At 40.1% G+C, this 18,895-nt stretch overlaps 1 protein-coding gene across 1 annotated transcript in view; it reads right to left on the bottom strand.

The window, feature by feature from the left end:
* Window positions 1-10,410: 10,410 nt before the first annotated feature.
* LOC132503551 (flavin-containing monooxygenase 5-like) overlaps window positions 10,411-18,895 on the bottom strand; it is a 32,202-nt gene continuing 23,717 nt past the window's right edge. Inside the window, 3 exon segments of the mRNA XM_060120083.1 lie at window positions 10,411-10,487; window positions 16,420-16,604; window positions 16,921-17,112. Of these exon segments, the coding sequence (XP_059976066.1) occupies window positions 10,411-10,487; window positions 16,420-16,604; window positions 16,921-17,112 (454 nt within the window).

Below are 18,895 nucleotides of genomic sequence, written 5' to 3'. Positions count from 1 at the left end.
AAGATCAAGTGGTCATCCATTTCCCATCCTTGGGGCAAGGGAAACATTGCACCTTGGGGGGTCAAAAAGGAGGGGGCACCACCCCATAATATGTGATGCTAAAGACATGTAATGCTAAGGCCTCTGGGTTGTAATCCATCTTGGAAAAAGAGTTGCTCACGTGTGTTGGGGAGCGTCCTAGGGTAGGTCAGGTGTGATTCTTTTTCAATTATCTGAAAAAGAAACCAGATAATTGGCCAAAGGTAAACAAAGACCCGGAAGAACTGCGGTATATAAATGACTTAACAGCTTTTTTACTGCGCTCCTCCTCATTAGGGAGGACGCCCACACCCACACCCTTCCTCTCGGGTGGGCATCTCTGCCTTGCTTCTATCTTCACTAAACAGTTTCTCTGTGTGCTCTCCCACTTGTTGTTGTGCTATGTCTCTAATAATAAACTTTGTACCTGTTTTTACAGTTTTACCTCCATGAGAAATTCATTTTTCATTGGGGGCAAAAGCCAGGGGGCGTGGTGGCTAAGATTCCTAGTTTTCATCCAGGCTACCTAGGTTCAATTCCTGGGCAGGGAATTAAGATCTTGCTTCACGCCCCCCACTCACTGCTGCCTCTCAGAGATCAGTTTCAGGGAAGAGTTTTTATGGGCAAAATTTGGGGTGGGTGGCTGCAGAGTCTGTGACCTTCCTCTGACTGGTTGGTGGTGAGGTGACAGCGTGGTGTTCTAGGAATCTCAATCAGCCTCTGGTTCCAACCAATCTGGGGTCCAGGTTCTTGCGCCCACTGTGAATTTACCATCCTTCCGACCTGGGTGGGTCCCTAGTTCCTATAGAAAGCCTCAAGAGACCTGTATCAGATAGTTATGTATATTCCTTGAGGAGGAAACTGCACCGTGCCCCATGGCTGCATTATTGTTTCTTGACTGCCTTTCCTTTGTTTCTGCATTTCCTCAGTCCTCTCATTAGTAACTATTTGAATCTGCCCTTGGGAACTCAGTGAGGAGGCTGAAACCTTTTTCCTACAAACAAGAAATGGGGGACATCGAAAGGCTTTTGTACATGGGAGAGCCCCACAGGGTCCTGCTCCATTTCAGTGCCCCGTTTTCTTTGATACTCCTCAGTCTTGAGAGGAACAAAGGTATTAGACAAGAAAAGGAATAATATGTTTGATAGAGAGGTTAAAAATAAACTTCCCAGAGGAACTTTCTGTTAAGGGGATGTGGTTTCAAGGTGTGGTCAGGTGTAATCCTATTATAGGATTTGGGCTTTAGTTGGGTGATTTGTGGGAAGATGGGAGGAAGCAGGGTTTGCTCCATATTGAATACTGTTAGCATGGGCAATTCTATGATTGGAATAAGAAAGTAACAGTCATTTCCTTATGAAAAGAGGAAGATGTTTAAAATTTTGTAGGTTGCACAGTGACCTTGTTTTTCTCTGTGACTGGACAGAATTCTGAGGTAGCCTGTCTGAAGTTGATATTCTGTACCTGAGATTGTTTATTTCCAACATGAGAACAAATCAGTCAGGCTATGAAATCCCTATAACAGAGAACAAGAAAAGAGAGCACTCTGGTCTTTTAAGCTGTAGGTGCAAACCTGACTGGGTATCAGAGTGACTTTAACAAAGTTTCTGCAATTTTCTGTAGCTCAATTTGTCACCTAAAAATGGGACAAATAGGAATTCTTCCTACATGGGTTGTCCTAGGTTTTAAATGAGAAGTGCAGGTAAAGCATTAAGCCCCGTGCCTGGCACATAGTAAAGACTCAATACATGTTAGCTTTTATCAGTCCATCACTCTCAGCATTTTTATCATCAGCCTTATTCTTTTAAATAACTGCAGACCCTTTCAGGGTATGAATGGATTACTATAAATAAATGTTCTCCAGTTGATGGACATGAAATTGACTCCAGTGTTTATTTATACACATAATACTGCAGGGGACATCTACATGTCTATATCTAATCCAGTAATATCTCAGTATACTCCGGGGATTGTTTCCAGGACCCCCGTTCATACTGCAGAGGCTCAAGTTCGTTATATAAAGTGGTGTAGTGTTTGCATATAACCTATGCACATCTTCCTGTATACTTTAAATCATCTCTAAATTACTTAAGTTAAACACCTAATACTATGTAAATTCTAGGCAGATGTAACAGGGAAGAGCCAATTTTGACTCCATGTTGGATCTGTTTCTTTGACTTTAGCCTTTGTTGCTTTTGTTATTATAATCATACATAATGGCCTGTCTCAGGGAACTCTACCCACCTGTGACTGGCTGCAAGAAAGAAGAAATTAACACATCCCCTCCCTGAGGCTGGCCATTCCAGGAGATGTTTTGCAAGACTGATGGTCTTTTTACTTCCTCACCGCTTCTCCCCGTCTGATTCTATAAAAGAAATGGGCATCCAGACCCCGATAAGATAGTTATTTTGAGACACTAGTCTGCCATTTTCTCATTCGGCCGCCTTTCCAAATAAAGTCATATTCCTTGTCTCTGATTTATTGGCCTGTCATGAGGCGAGCAGAGCGAGTGCTCTCTCTTTCTAAGAGAGCACCTAGAAAGGGTATCAGGGTTAAATAAAAAATGTCTTTCTCCTCCGTGCAGAAGGGAGAGTTATGCTGGTATAATCAATTGAAGAAAACCATGTCTTTGGGCATGGGATGACTGTGCCTCTGACTTTTCCACAAAAATTTAGGAACTTCATCAACATCAACTTTGTTCAAATAAAGATCACCAAGTGAATAATCACAAGTTCTGAAATTCAGATTGCTAAATGTGTCCACCCAAGCACTAAAATACTGGCTGATGGTACCACCTTCCCAGATCCTATAGATTACTCATACCAAGAGCCACTGTGACCTGAGTATGCTGTCACATGACAGCCAGCAAAGTGGCCTCTGCAGATTTGTAAATCTACCTACAGATTTGTAATTTAACCATATCTACCTCTCATGAATTCATCACTGCCTTTCCTTTCTCTGGCAGCTCTAATAGCTCTTCAAGTAATTCTTGCCAAAATAATATACCTGGTTTTCTCTCCATGTGCTTTTTCCTACTTGACTTTTCTTTCAGGCCCTAAACATAGAATTTTCATAAGCTTTTCTCTCCTTTCCCATCCATATTCAAACCACTTGGTGGTATTTCTCTATTCTATTGTCACAAACTATTATTTCCTTTTCCTTAAAAATACCTAAATCCTCAAACAGACACGAGGACAATAAATACAGTACAACATTGCTCTTATTAAGAAAGAAGTAGGAAAAAATAACCACCTATCTTCCCAGGAGAATTCTTACCTTTTGGCCATATCCTCTCGAAACTTAGCTATTTCTTTTTTTTTTTTTTTTTTTTTAACATTTATTGGAGTATAATCGCTTTACAATGGTGTGTTAGTTTCTGCTTTATAACAAAGTGAATCAGTTATACATATACATATGTTCCCATATCTCCTCCCTCTTGTGTCCCTCCCTATCCCACCCATCCAGGTGGTCACAAAGCACCGAACTGATCTCCCTGTGCTATGCAGCTGCTTCCCACTAGCTATCTATTTTACGTTTGTTAGTGTATATATGTCCATGCCACTCTCTCACTTTGTCACAGCTTACCCTTCCCCCTCCCCATATCCTCAAGTCCATTCTCTAGTACGTCTGTGTCTTTATTCCCGTCTTACCCCTAGGTTCTTCATGACATTTTTTTTTCTTATATTCCATATATATGTGATAGCATACGGTATTTGTCTTTCTCTTTCTGACTTACTTCACTCTGTATGACAGACTCTAGGTCCATCCACCTCACTACAAATAACTCAATTTTGTTTCTTTTATGGCTGAGTAATATTCCATTGTATACATGTGCCACATCTTCTTTATCCATTCATCCGATGATGGACACTTAGGTTGTTTCCATCTCCTGGCTATTGTAAATAGAGCTGCAATGAACATTTTGGTACATGACTCTTTTTGAATTATGGTTTTCTCAGGGTATATGCCCAGTAGTGGGATTGCTGGGTCATATGGTAGTTCTATTTGTAGTTTTTTTAGGAACCTCCATACTGTTCTCCATAGTGGCTGTACCAATTCACATTCACACCAGCAGTGCAAGAGTGTTCCCTTTTCTCCACACCCTCTCCAGCATTTATTGTTTCTAGATTTTTTTGATGATGGCCATTCTGACTGGTGTGAGATGATATCTCATTGTAGTTTTGATTTGCATTTCTCTAATGATTAATGATGTTGAGCATTCTTTCATGTGTTTGTTGGCAATCTGTGTATGTTCTTTGGAGAAATGTCTATTTAGGTCTTCTGCCCATTTTTGGATTAGATTGTTTCTTTTTTTGTTATTCAGCTTCATGAGCTGCTTATAAATTTTGGAGATTAATCCTTTGTCAGTTGCTTCATTTGCAAATATTTTCTCCCATTCTGAGGGTTGTCTTCTGGTCTTGTTTATGGTTTCCTTTGCTGTGCAAAAGCTTTGAAGTTTCATTAGGTCCCATTTGCTTATTTTTGTTTCTATTTCCATTTCTCTAAGAGGTGGGTCAAAAAGGATCTTGCTGTGATTTATGTCATAGAGTGTTCTGCCTATGTTTTCCTCTAAGAGTTTTATAGTGTCTGGCCTAACATTTAGGTCTTTAATCCATTTTGAGCTTATTTTTGTGTATGGTGTTAGGGAGTGATCTAATCTCATACTTTTACATGTCCCTGTCCTCTTTTCCCAGCACCACTTATTGAAGAGACTGTCCTTTCTCCACTGTACATTCCTGCCTCCTTTATCAAAGATAAGGTGACCATATGTGCATGGGTTTATCTATGGGCTTTCTATCCTGTTCCATTAATCTATATTTCTGTTTTTGTGCCAGTTCCATACTGTCTTGATTACTGTAGCTTTGTAGTATAGTCTGAAGTCAGGGAGCCTGATTCCTCCAGCTCCGTTTTTAGTTCTCAAGATTGCTTTGGCTATTCAGGGTCTTTTGTGTTTCCATACAAATTGTGAAATTTTGTGTTCTAGTTCTATGAAAAATGCCAGTGGTAGTTTGATAGGGATTGCATTGAATCTGTAGATTGCTTTGGGTAGTAGAGTCATTTTCACAATGTTCATTCTTCCAATCCAAAAACATGGTATATCTCTCCATCTATTTGTATCATCTTTAATTTCTTTCATCAGTGTCTTATAATTTTCTGCATACAGGTCTTTTGTCTCCTTAGGTAGGTTTATTGCTAAGATATTTTATTATTTTTGTTGCAGTGGTAAATGGGAGTGTTTTCTTGATTTCACTTTCAGATTTTTCATCATTAGTGTATAGGAATGCAAGAAATTTCTGTGCGTTAATCTTGTATCCTGCTACTTTTCCAAATTCATTGATTAGCTCTAGTAGTTTTCTGGTAGCATCTTTAGGATTCTCTGTGTAGAGTATCATGTCATCTGAAAACAGTGACAACTTTACTTCTTCTTTTCCGATTTGGATTCCTTTTATTTCCTTCTCTTCTCTGATTGCTGTGGCTAAAACTTCCAAAACTATGTTGAATAAGAGTGGTGAGAGTGGGGCACCTTGTCTTGTTCCTGATGTTAGTGGAAATGCTTTCACTTTTTCACCATTGAGGATGCTGCTGGCTGTGGGTCTGTCATATACGGCCTTTATTATGTTGAGGAAAGTTCCCTCTGTGCCTACTTTCTGCAGGGTTTTTATCATAAATGGGTGTTGAATTTTGTTGAAAGCTTTCTCTGCATCTATTGAGATGATCATGTGTTTTTTCTCCTTCATTTTGTTAATATGGTGTATCACGTTGATTGATTTGCGAATATTGAAGAATCCTTGCATTCCTGGAATAAACCCCACTTGATCATGGTGTATGATCCTTTTAATGTGCTGTTGGATTCTGTTTGCTAGTATTTTGTTGAGGATTTTTGCATCTATGTTCATCAGTGATATTGGCCTGTAGTTTTCTTTCTTTGTGACATCCTTGTCTGGTTTTGGTATCAGGGTGATGGTGGCCTCGTAGAATGAGTTTGGGAGTGTTCCTCCCTCTGCTATATTTTGGAAGAGTTTGAGAAGGATAGGTGTTAGCTCTTCTCTAAATGTTTGATAGAATTCTCCTGTGAAGCCTTCTGCTCCTGGGCTTTTGTTTGTTGGAAGAGTTTAATCACAGTTTCAATTTCAGTGCTTGTGATTGGTCTGTTCATATTTTCTATTTCTTCCTGATTCAGTCTTGGCAGGTTGTGCATTTCTAAGAATTTGTCCATTTCTTCCAGGTTGTCCATTTTATTGGCATAGAGTTGCTTATAGTAATCTCTCATGATCTTTTGTATTTCTGCAGTGTCAGTTGTTACTTCCCCTTTTTCATTTCTAATTCTATTGATTTGAGTCTTCTCCCTTTTTTTCTTGATGAGTCTGGCTAATGGTTTATCAGCTTTGTTTATCTTCTTAAAGAACCAGCTTTTAGTTTTATTGATCTTTGCTATCATTTCCTCCATTTCTTTTTCATTTATTTCTGATCTGATTTTTATGATTTCTTTCCTTCTGCTAACTTTGGGGTTTTTTTGTTCTTCTTTCTCTAATTGCTTTAGGTGCAAGGTTTGGTTGTTTACTCAAGGTGTTTCCTGTTTCTTAAGGTAGGATTGTATTGCTATAAACTTCCCTCTTAGAACTGCTTTTGCTGCATCCCATAGGTTTTGGGTCATCGTGTTTCCATTGTCATTTGTTTCTAGGTATTTTAATTTCCTCTTTGATTTCTTAAGTGATCACTTAGTTATTAAGTAGTGTATTGTTTAGCCTCCATGTGTTTGCATTTTTTACAGATCTTTTCCTGTAATTGATATCTAGTCTCATAGCATTGTGGTCAGAAAAGATACTTGATAAGATTTCAATTTTCTTAAATTTACCAAGGCTTAATTTGTGACCAAAGATATGATCTATCCTGGAGAATATTCCATGAGCACTTGAGAAAAATATGTATTCTGTTGTTTTGGGATGGAATGTCCTATAAATATCAATTAAGTCCATCTTGTTTAATGTATCATTTAAAGCTTGTGTTTCCTTATTTATGTTCATTTTGGATGATCTGTCCATTGGTGAAAGTGGGGTGTTAAGGTCCCTTCCTATGAATGTGTTACTGTTGATTTGCCCTTTTATGGCTGTTAGCATTTGCCTGATGTATTGAGGTGCTCCTACGTTGGGTGTATAAATATTTACAATTGTTATATCTTCTTCTTGGTTCAACCCCTTGATCATTATGTAGTGTCCTTCTTTGTCTCTTAATAGTCTTTATTTTAAAGTCTATTTTGTCTGATATGAGAATTGCTACTCCAGCTTTCTTTTGATTTCCATTTGCATGGAATATCTTTTTCCATCCCCTTACTCTCAGTCTGTATGAGTCTCTAGGTCTGTAGTGGATCTCTTGTAGACAGCATATATATGGGTCTTGTTTTTGTATCCATTCAGCCAGTCTGTGTCTTTTGGTGGAAGCATTTAATCCATTTACATTTAAGGTAATTATCGATATGTATGTTTTTATTCCCATTTTCTTAATTGTTTTGGGTTTGTAATTGTAGGTCTTTTCCTTCTCTTGTGTTTCTTCCCTAGAGAAGTTCCTTTAGCATTTGTTGTAAAGCTGTTTTGGTGGTGCTGAACTCTCTCAGCTTTTACTTGTCTGTAAAGGTTTTAATTTCTCCATCAAATCTGAATGAGATCTTTGCTGGGTAGAGTAAGCTTGGTTGTAGGTTTCTCTCCTTCATCACTTTAAATATGTCCTGTCAGTCTCTTCTGGCTTGCAGAGTTTCTGCTGAAAGATCAGCTGTTAACCTTATGGGGATTCCCTTGTGTGTTATTTGTTGTTTTTCACTTGCTGCATTTAATATGTTTTCTTTGTATTTAATTTTTGACAGTTTGATTAATATGTGTCTTGGCCTATTTCTGCTTGGATTTATCCTGTATGGGACTCTCTGTGTTTCCTGGACTTGATTAACTATTTTCTTTCCCATATTAGGGAAGTTTTCAACTATAATCTCTTCAAATATTTTCTCAGTCCCTTTCTTTTTCTCTTCTTCTTCTGGAACCCCTGTAATTCGAATGTTGGTGCGTTTAATGTTGTCCCAGAGGTCTCTGAGACTGTCCTCAGTTCTTTTCATTCTTTTTTCTTTATTCTGCTCTGCAGTAGTTATTTCCACTATTTTATCTTCCAGGTCACTTATCCGTTCTTCTGCCTCAGTTATTCTGCTATTGATCCCATCTAGAGTATTTTTCATTTCATTTTTTGTGTTGTTCATCATTGCTTGTTTCATGTTTAGTTCTTCTAGGTCCTTGTTTAATGTTTCCTGCATTTTCTGTATTCTATTTCCAAGATTTTGGATCATCTTTATTTTGGATCATCATTACTTTGAATTTTTTTTCAGGTAGACTGCCTGTTTCCTCTTCATTTGTTAGGTCTGGTGGGTTTTTATCTTGCTCCTTCATCTGCTGTGTGTTTTTCTGTGTTCTGATGTTGCTTATCTTACTGTGTTTGGGGTCTCCTTTTTGCAGGCTGCAGGTTCGTAGTTCCTGTTGTTTTTGGTGTCTGTCTGCAGTGGCTAAAGTTGGTTCAGTGGGTTGTGTAGGCTTCCGTGTGGAGGGGACTAGTGCCTGTGTTCTGGTGGATGAGGCTGGATCTTGTCTTTCTGGTGGGCAGGTCCACATCTGTTGGTGTGCTTTGGGGTGTCTGTAGCCTTATGATTTTAGGCAGCCTCTCTGCTAATGGGTGGGGTTGTGTTGCTGTCTTGCTAGTTGTTCAGCTTAGGGTGTCCAGCACTGTAGCTTGCTGGTCATTGAGTGAAGCTGGGTGTTGGTGTTGAGATGGAGATCTCTGGGAGATATTCGCCGTTTGATATTATGTGGAGCTGTGAGGTCTCTTGTGAACCAGTGTCCCGAAGCTGGCTCTCTCACCTCAGAGGCACAGCACTGACTCCTGGCTGCAGCACCAAGAGCCTTTCATCCACACGGCTCAGAGTAAAAGGGAGAAAAAGTAGAAAGAACGAAAGAAAGAAAGAAAGAGGATAAAATAAAATAAGATAAAATAAAATAAAGTTATTAAAATAAAAAATAATTATTAAGAAAAAAAATTTTTTTTAAGAAAAAAAAAAAAAAGGACGGATAGAACCCTAAGACAAATGGTGAAAGCAAAGCTATACAGACAAAATCTCACACAGAAGCATACACATACACACTCACAAAAAGAGGAAAAGTGGAAAAAATAATAAATCTTGCTCTCAAAGTCCACCTTTTCAATTTGGTATGATTCGTTGTCTATTCATGTATTCCACAGATGTAGGGTACATCAAGTTGATTGTGGAGCTTTAATCCGCTGCTTCTGAGGCTGCTGGGAGAGATTTCCCTTTCTCTTTGTTCGCACAGCTCCCGGGTCTCAGCTTTGGATTTGGCCTCGCCTCTGTGTGTAGGTCGCCGAAGGGCGTCTGTTCTTTGCTCAGACAGGACGGGGTTAAAGGAGCAGCTGCTTCGGGGGCTCTGGCTCACTCAGGCCGGGGGGGAGGGAGGGGCACGATGTGGGGCGAGCCTGCGGCGGCAGAGGCCGGCAGGACATTGCACCAGCCGAGGGCGCGCCGTGCGTTCTCCCCGGGGAAGTTGTCCCTGGATCCCGGGACCCTGGCAGTGGCAGGCTGCACAGGCTCCCCGGAAGGGAGATGTGGATAGTGACCTGTGGTCGCACACAGGCTTCTTGGTGGCGGCAGCAGCCCCCTTAGCGTCTCATGCCCGTCTCTGAGGTCCGCGCTGTTAGCCGCGGCTCGCGCCTGTCTCTGGAGCTACTTTAAGCAGCGCTCTTAATCCCCTCTCCTTGCATACCAGGAAACAAAGAGGGAAGAAAAAGTCTCTTGCCTCTTCGGCAGGTTCAGACTTTTCCCCGGACTCCCTCCCGGCTAGCCGTGGTGCACTAACCTCCTGCAGGCTGTGTTCACTCCGCCAACCCCAGTCCTCTCCCTGCGCTCTGGCCGAAGCCCAAGCCTCAGCTCCCAGCCCCGCCCGCCCGGCGGGTGAGCAGACAAACCTCTCGGGCTGGTAAGTGCCCGTCGGCACCGATCCTCTGTGCGGCAATCTCTCTGCTTTGCCCTCCGCACCCCTGTTGCTGCGCTCTGCTCCGTGGCTCCTAAGCTTCCCCCCTCCGCCACCTGCAGTCTCCGCCCGCGAAGGAGCTTCCTAGTGTGTGGAACCCTTTCCTCCTTCACAGCTCCCTTCCAGAGGTGCAGGTCCCCTCCCTATTCTTTTGTCTCTGTTAATTCTTTTTTCTTTTGCCCTACCCAGGTACGTGGGGAGTTTCTTGCCTTTTGGGAGGTCTGAGGACTTCTGCCAGCGTTCAGTAGGTGTTCTGCAGGAGTTGTTCCACGTGTAGATGTATTTCTGATGTATCTGTGCGGAGGAAGGTGATCTCCACGTCTTACTCTTCCGCCATATTCCCCCTCGCTCCAGCTATTTCTTTTATCATTTCATTTTGTGAGGGCAATGTCTTTACCCCTAAAGAGAAAAATCAAAATTTTAAGTGTAAAGTTAAAATTACCTCAGTGTGAACACTAATCCTATTAACAATTACCATGCTATGGAAAGTTCAAAGGAATACAGGCTAGTTGTCTGTACCACGGAGGTTACACCTTCACTTGATCACCTTAGCCTACCACCACCAGAATATAATCATATTAACCTCAGTAGCTTACTCTTTTCTACTTTGTCTTTGGAAGATATTTCTCCTGATCTGCTTTCCAACCAATACCTGCCTCCTCCCTAACATAGTCTTTCAATTGGGAAATGAAATAGGGACATGAAGAAATGATAAATGGTCTTAAAAGTATACGGAAAATGAGGTGCAAAGTAAAAGGGTGGGGGGAATATGGGAAACACATCTGTACTTGTACTCTTATTAACAAAGAGGCTTTATACCACAGGGAGAAGGAAGTAAAAGTAAACTCTCAGTCCTGTTGTATGCCTACAGTTCCATGGAAGATAAGCCTTACCTTCTAAATTTTTTTATTTACTGAGAGTGAGGGTAAGGTCAAGGGCAACTCACAATATCCAATCTTAACAGATAAATTTAAGCACCAATGAACAGTTCCAGTGGCAGGAATTTAACACCAAGGACATGGCTAGACAAAGGTAGAATAGTATTTAAGTTGACATAGACAACTCTCAATTTATATGATTAGCTTTATGCCCAGATTTACAGGCACTATGCCATGTAGAAAATTTTAGCCGCACCCAACTCTAAAGTGTTACTCCACAAAATTCTGGAACGTGTAATTTTAGAATAGGAATATATCTTACCTAATACAATCCTTCTCTCTACAAATACTCTCAAGGGGTTATCTCATTCCTCCTTAAATATCACTGGTGATGGGGATCTCATCACCTGAGGAGATGATTTAATTGTTTGGCTGCTCTGCTTGCTGGAACATTATTCTTTTCATTGACCTCAGAACCTGGCTCCATTCAACTGGCACCAGTGGATTTAGCTCTGCCTTCTGGGGCCAAGGAGTCTAGTGTTAACAAATGACAGCGTTTGAACTATTTGAGAACAACTGTCATAACTTCTTTAAGTCTTCTCATTATTAGCCTTAAAGCCTTAATAGTACTAGTCCCCCATATAACAGGTTTCACGTTCTCTGCCACATGGTTACACTTCTCTGGGCACACTCTAGTAACTATCCTGGTGTGTCCCTCTTAAAACATGAGACTCAGAAAGTCAACACTCAATAAATAGCCTTCTGTGCTTTGCCATGTGTTCTTTTCATTTTAGCCTTGGGAATTACTATGTATATTCATAAGTCAATGAGGAATCACTGAAATGCTTCATTCGAGGTTAATCACAGGTCTTAAGAGGCTCATGAAACGCATTTTGAGAGTTGATTTGCAAATTATTTCTCATAGTACAGCCATAACTTTTTACTTCTCTTAACTAAAAACATTATGGAGGAAGAGGTCCATTTCCTGTCAGTGAGAGGCAGCCAATTCATCCAAAAAAAAAACCCAACCAACCAAACAAACAAACAAAAAAATCACTATAAATTAGATAGGTATGTATAAAAATGTGTACGTTATCCAGTGGTGCAATTCTTTCTTAATTCATTGGTACTGTTGTTGCAGTGTTTCCTTGTTCAGGCAACATGTCTTTTTTTTTAAGAAGATACTTTCATTTATTTATTTATTTATTTTTAATAGATCTTTATTGGAGTATAATTGCTTCACAATACTATGTTAGTTTGTGTTGTACACAAAAGTGAATCAGCCATATGCATACGTATGTCCCCATATCTCCTCCCTCTTGAGCCTCCCTCCCATCCTCCCTATCCCACCCCTCTAGGTGGTCACAAAGCACTGAGCTGATCTCCCTGTGCTATGCAGCAGCTTCCCACTAGCTAACTTTTTTACATTCGGTAGTGTATATATGTCAATGCTACTCTCACTTCGCCCCAGCTTTCCCCTCCCACCCCGTGTACGCAAGTCCATTCTCTATGTCTACATCTTTATTCCTGCCCTGCAACTAGGAGTATCCTCCTTCCTATCTTGCTCCTCCTCTTATATTACCAGTTTAAATCAATGGCCATAGCACCTGAGCAGATTCTTTTCTCGCTTTCATCTCCAACGTACATTCCATCCAAATCCTTTCAAATTCACCAGTGAAATTTCATTCAAATTTGTCACCCCATATTTCTTTACCTTAGTTAAAAGCCCTCATCATGTCTTACTTGGACTTTTATCACGGGCTCGAAACTGACCTATTTCCCATTTCACTCCCCTGTAACACATCTTCTGAATTACAGATCTGATTTGACTCTCCCTCTCCCAGTTAAAATCCTTCAAATGTTCTCTATTGCCTACACTGAATGTAAACCTCTTGCATGGCACCTAAGGACTTTTCTTTGCTTTGCCTCTATAAATATCTCCAGCTTCATTTTCTTTAATTCCTGTAATACTTCGTTTTCCAGAATTCTGAACTCCTTGTAGTTTTTAGGACTTGGTTTATTCTGTCATTTTTCTCTCACTTTGCATAAATATCACAAATTGTTCTCTTCTCTGTTATGGTCAAAATGTCCTTGTCCTTTTAGTAAACTTTAACTTTCCTTTACAGTGTACTTGCAGTTGTAGGGAGAATTGGGTACTTATTCTTTCCTGTTCCCATAGCCAGCTCCTCTACATTGTTAATGGACACTTGTTTAGAATATAGTAAATATCTGCTGAATGAATGAACACATTAAATGTCTGTTTACTTGTCTGTCTTCCTTGCTTGACTCTGAGTTCCGTAAAGATAGGAATTTTCTGTTTGGTCATATTTCCATCTCCAGCACCTAGCAGAGGGTCTGCCATATACTAAGAGGCCAGTAAATGTTAACTGAAGAATGTTTTTGAAGAACAGTGTAGAACTGAAGTTCAGAGATTTCCTAAGGGTTGCAAGACAAGGTTCAAACGGGATGAGCCTGAATTATAACTCTGTGGAACTAAGTCTTTCAGTCGGCTCTCAGGCCTCAGGCAGTTTGTATTTATGTAATCCTGACTAGTCCCTCCACGTTTAATGTAAAGATAATGTTACAAGAGAAGGAGATGTGGCTGCCATTCTGCTCTTTCAGTCCAGTCCAGCCTTTACCATGACTGGAAATTGAGAAGGTAGTTCATAAGCTGAGATCCTCAGATAAGAACTTTCTACTGTAGAGTTTAGAAAACCTCCAAAACTAAACTTGCAGTCATTGAATAGAGATGTATTAGCTACCTCCCATGTGCTAGGCACTGGTCTAGACTTGGAAGACAAAGGCAAATAAACATGATTCTTTTATTTAAAGAGCTTTCAATATACTACAAAGAAAGGGAGGAAATAAACAGGCTTTTTCCACACAAATAATGAGTAAAGAGAAGGCATACCAGGCAGAGAGAACAGCAGAAGCAAAGGCACAGGGTATAAGAGTACCTGCTGTGTTTGCTGCATAGTGGGTAAGTCATTCAGTGCATCTAGAAGATTGTAGGATGGATGGTAAAGACCTGCAAAAGATGGTCCTAAAAAGCAGCCTGTATCCAATTTGTGGAGGAACTTGAATGCCATGCTATGACATAATGCTTCCTTGTGATCCAGAGAATTGGTATCATTTCATACGGTTTGCAAGGTTTGCAAGGGAAGAAAGTTACTAAATGAAAGTGGAACACTTGCAAGGGCTCTTGAGAGGGCTACAAATGATACAAAAGAAAACTAGATTTCTGTCAAGGCAAGCAAGTGGGTTCAGTGTTCTAGAAAAGGGTGGAATGTTTTCTTGACAAGATAATAGTAATTCTAGAGAACAAAGGAAGAAGGCAAATGGGGCTTGGTAGGGAAAGGACAGGCCAGGGAAGAGGACAGGCTGAGTTAGGCAGGTGTGAAAGAATGGGAGAAACTAGCTGATTCTAAGTAAGGTCTTAAAATTGGCACAGTGAAGGTAGAATTCAGAGATGAGAAAGGCAAGGATTTGGTAGGCAGACAGTAGGGCTATGGGTAGAACAAAAAACTCAGGGTTCCTGTTGGAAGTTTGATAAAGTTATACGGAATCTCTGATGATTCCTTCCTTCCAAGTGTTAGAAGAAAGCTGGAGGAATTAGCACTAAGCTTTGCTAGCAGAGGAAACTGGGCTTTTTGTGTATTTCCCCTAAGATCCCCTAATCCTGTGGCCATGATGCAGAATCTTCCAAATACTCATTTTTCTTAATCCTTTCAGTGGTTCACTTGGTCCTGGAAAAGGGTCTCAGTTGTTCTAAGTGTACTAAGATGCTGTGGCCTATTTTAATGCAACTTTTTCCTCTTATTTAATTGACCCAATTAAAAGATCCAATTTATATGACTGGAATTAAGCCAACTTAATGGTTTACTTGCATTGGATTGCTGGTCCAATGCTCAAGGAGTACATGATCTACTGGATAGAATTAAAAGGAATTAAGAAATGAAAGAACTTTGAGGAAATTTGGAAAAGTTTTTACCTATCAGCTCTAACACCATTGCTTATTTTTTCTCTGCTACCATGAGGATCTTTACTAGGGAAGAAGATGCTGTAATTTCAACAAGCACTTTGAATGGTTTTAATTAAACATTAGTAATGGTAGCAAATTTTATTATAAAAATCATAGAATCAAATAACTTCTTTATTAGAAGGGACCTTAAAAATCATCTGATTTCTCCCTATTCTGAGGCTTGAAACTACTCCATATTGGCCTGGCAAAAGTTTATTTTTAATGTTAAGCTGATATTGTGCAAACACTCAAAGTTTCACTCCTTGTTTCTAGTTCAACCCTTTGAAGAGATACTAAGGAAATAAAACCTTCTGCCTTGGGGCATCTCTTCAGATATCTGCAGGGAATTTTCATATCTCCCCTAAATCTTATCCTCTCCAGCCACACCTCTCCAGCTCCTTTAGTTGTACTTCAAATGCCACATTTTCAAATTCCTTTACCATTCTTGTCTCTCTCCTTTTAATGTACTCCAGTTTCACTTTTAAAATATCTTTGGGTGTGGTCTGACCAGTTCAAAGAAGAACAGTTGTAAATTCCAGGACATTATGGTTTTTTAATAATGCCATATATAGTTAAGTCTTTTGGAAGCCAAATCATTCTTTTGATTCATATTGAGCCTACTATCTCAAACCTCAAAATCTTTTCTCACATTCTCCTAGCCAAAACTTTCTGAAAGAGGGAATATAAAGGGAGGAAAGTGAGAATTCGAATGGCTGAATTTTCTACATTCTGGACTAGTCTTTTTCTTTCTTTCTTTTTTTTTTTTTTTGGTACGTGGGTCTCTCACTGTTGTGGCCTCTCCCGTTGCAGAGCACAGGCTCCGGACGCGCAGGCTCAGCGGCCATGGCTCACAGCCCTAGCCGCTCCGCGGCATGTGGGATCTTCCCGGACAGGGGCACGAACCCGTGTCCCCTGCATTGGCAGTCGGACTCTCAACCACTGCGCCACCAGGGAAGCCCTTGATTAGTCTTTAACCAGGTCTTAATTTTTGGCTTAAATCAAATCACAGCACTTCTATATTTGACTTTCTCTAATTATAATGAAAGAAGATTAAATTCTTTTGCTTCACAAATATATATTAGTTGTCTCAAAACTAGATGCGTGGATTTTAAACTGGAGTGCACATTGGAATCACCTGGGGAACATTTTCTCAAATGTGGGGCTCTTATGTCTGCCTCACCCAAGTCATATTAAATAAACAGCATCAAGCAAAGCATGCCCATTTTGGGAAAACATCCTAGTAGATTCTGCTATATGTCTGTGGTTATAAATTACTACTTTATATTCCCTCAAAAATTAATTTTTGAGCACTAATTTTGTGCTAGTCACTGTTATAATCATACATACTGTCTCAGCTATTTATAAGCAAGAACATAAACATAATTAAACAAACCACTAAGTAATTCGGTAGTCATCTTGCATGATCACTTACCTTTAAATACTTGAGTGACCCAGTGTCTGTGGAGCTCTGAAATGGGCATAATGGCACCCAAGGGCTGGATCAAGCCTATGATTGCAAGAGTTGGCTTTTCTAGGTTAGGAGGGAAGACCTTTTTATACAGGGATATCTTGTTTTTGACTACTCTGACAGAATCTTCAGGAAAAGGAAAGGCAGGTCTTCCCTGGTGCCGCAGCAGTTAAGAATCTGCCTGCCAGTGCAGGGGACACAGGTTCAATCCCTGGTCTGGGAAGATCCCACATGCCACAGAGTCACTAACCCCGTGCACCACAACTACTGAGCCTGTGCTCTAGAGCCCAAGAGCCACAGCTACTGAAGCCCACGCACCTAGAGCCCATGCTCCACAACAAGAGGAGCCACCACAATGAGAAGCCCGCGTAGAGCTACAAAGAGTAGCCCCCACTCGTCGCAACTAGAGAAAGCCCTTGCACAGCAACAGAAACCCAATGCAGCCAAAACAACAAACAAACAAACAAACAAACAAACGGAAAGGCAAAGCTATAGCCTGTAGCAAAGATAACAGCATCAATGTCATCCTCCCTGGAGCCATCCTCAAATATGGCCACTGTCTCTGTGAATTCCTTCACATTTGTTTTCACCTTCACCAAGCCAGAAATTATACAGTTTGGCAGATCATCATTTATGGTTGGTTGCTGACTCAGAGCTCTGTGAAAGATGATAAAGAAGGAAAAACTAGAGAGATTATGAGAGGGAAAGATCATTACCATGTAAGTAAAATTCTACTTTGATTGAGGTGTTTAATCAATATGCCAATAGTCTCCCTTTATTCATGAAATTTGGGAAAGGTCTAATGTATACCAGCTTGATAAAGGTAAGGATCTCAGAGTAAAAGTTGGACCCTGGATGGGATTGAAAGAGAAGCTGTTGGAGAAGTGAGGGGAGGATTGTTTTATTTGAAGAGTACATGCATGGTTTCTCAAGGACTAATAATGCTCTCAGTGATATGATAAATCCACAGTCTAGTAGCTTCTATCCATATATCAAGAAATCTGCAGAACTGGACTATCAGCATTCTGTTGAGTCTCCTTTCCACTTCAAAGGTGCAAGAGCTAGGCTTGGACCATCATTTTCCAAATGGTATAATAAATTACATGTGTATAGTGACTTACAGTTATAAATTGATTTTACATACATTAACATATTTGAGTGTCACGCAAACCCAACGAAGGAAACAGGACAGTTGTCATTATCCAGGTTTTATAGATGAGGAAACTGAGGCCTAAAGAAGTTAAGTGGCTTTCCCAAGGTCACACAGCCTAGGATTTTAGGATTTATTTCAAAATGGTTTTTTATGAACTCTCTTGAGCTCCTCTGGGCATGGTAAGTAGTATTTCCTAGAAATAGCATAGGATAAGGTGAAGAATCTTGGACCTTTCTAAAAGCAGTGTGAATCCTTGGATCCTGTGTTAACAGGCTCTGAGAATCCTCAGCCCATCATGTTCAGACAGAGCTGGCCTCTTCTTAGGAACAAGATATGTTTAAACAGTATTACTGGTTTGCTGCATTTAGTAATTCTTTGACGCAAACCTTTAGGTACAGATTCTGTTCTCATTCCAACCTCATCATTTCATCTTTCTCTCCAAACTTACTCCTTTTCACTAACAGTAGCACCATCCACATTGTTGCCCAAGCCACAAAACTGTGAGTCTTACATCTGGTCACCAAGGCCATGCTTTCTCCTCTTAACACCCCCAGAATAGTTTTACTTATGCTGTTTCACCTGGGCCATTACAGCTGTCTCTAGGGCCTCCTGCTCCATCCCCTTTCAATCTATCTTCTACATCATTTTTGGAGTGATTGTTCCAAAATGTATTTATTATTATGTCACTCACCTGCTTAAAATCTTTCAGTGGCTCTGGGCTGTCTTCATTCTAAACGTTTTATTTAGTAGAGCATACAAACATTTTCATATATCTGCCCCGTGAACCAGGAGATATACTCAGTCACTCTTCCATCTTTGCCTGTAGTCCAGCCAAACCAAACTATGTGCAGGTCTCAGAGCATAATGTATTTTTTGCTATTCCAAGACCTTGTATTTATAATTAGAATGCTACTTCCTTACCCTGTTTGTTTGACTATCTCTTATTATTCCATAAAGCCTCAATATATTTTGTGATCACCAAAGTTATGGATGCTATAATTTCCATAATTGGGTGAAATAAATGCCTGAAAGGTTGTTGGCAGACACAGTCTCAAAATATCACCCCACTAATTAATTTCAAAGGAAAAAATATCTTTACAGTAAAGAAACCTAGTAGATACCACCTAGTCCAAGTGATCAAATTTTACATCATTAATATGCAATAAACTGCTATCATATGGCTCCTGATGTGATCCACCAAGAACGCCCAACATAACATGAGTATTAGCACCAAAACTGTTTAACCTAAATATAATAGAGGAAGAACAGCTATGAAAGTCCAAATTT

The sequence above is a fragment of the Mesoplodon densirostris genome, chromosome 2, assembly GCF_025265405.1.
Source record: "Mesoplodon densirostris isolate mMesDen1 chromosome 2, mMesDen1 primary haplotype, whole genome shotgun sequence".
Taxonomy (NCBI): Eukaryota; Metazoa; Chordata; class Mammalia; order Artiodactyla; family Ziphiidae; genus Mesoplodon; species Mesoplodon densirostris.
This window is presented reverse-complemented; position numbering and strand designations above follow the sequence as displayed.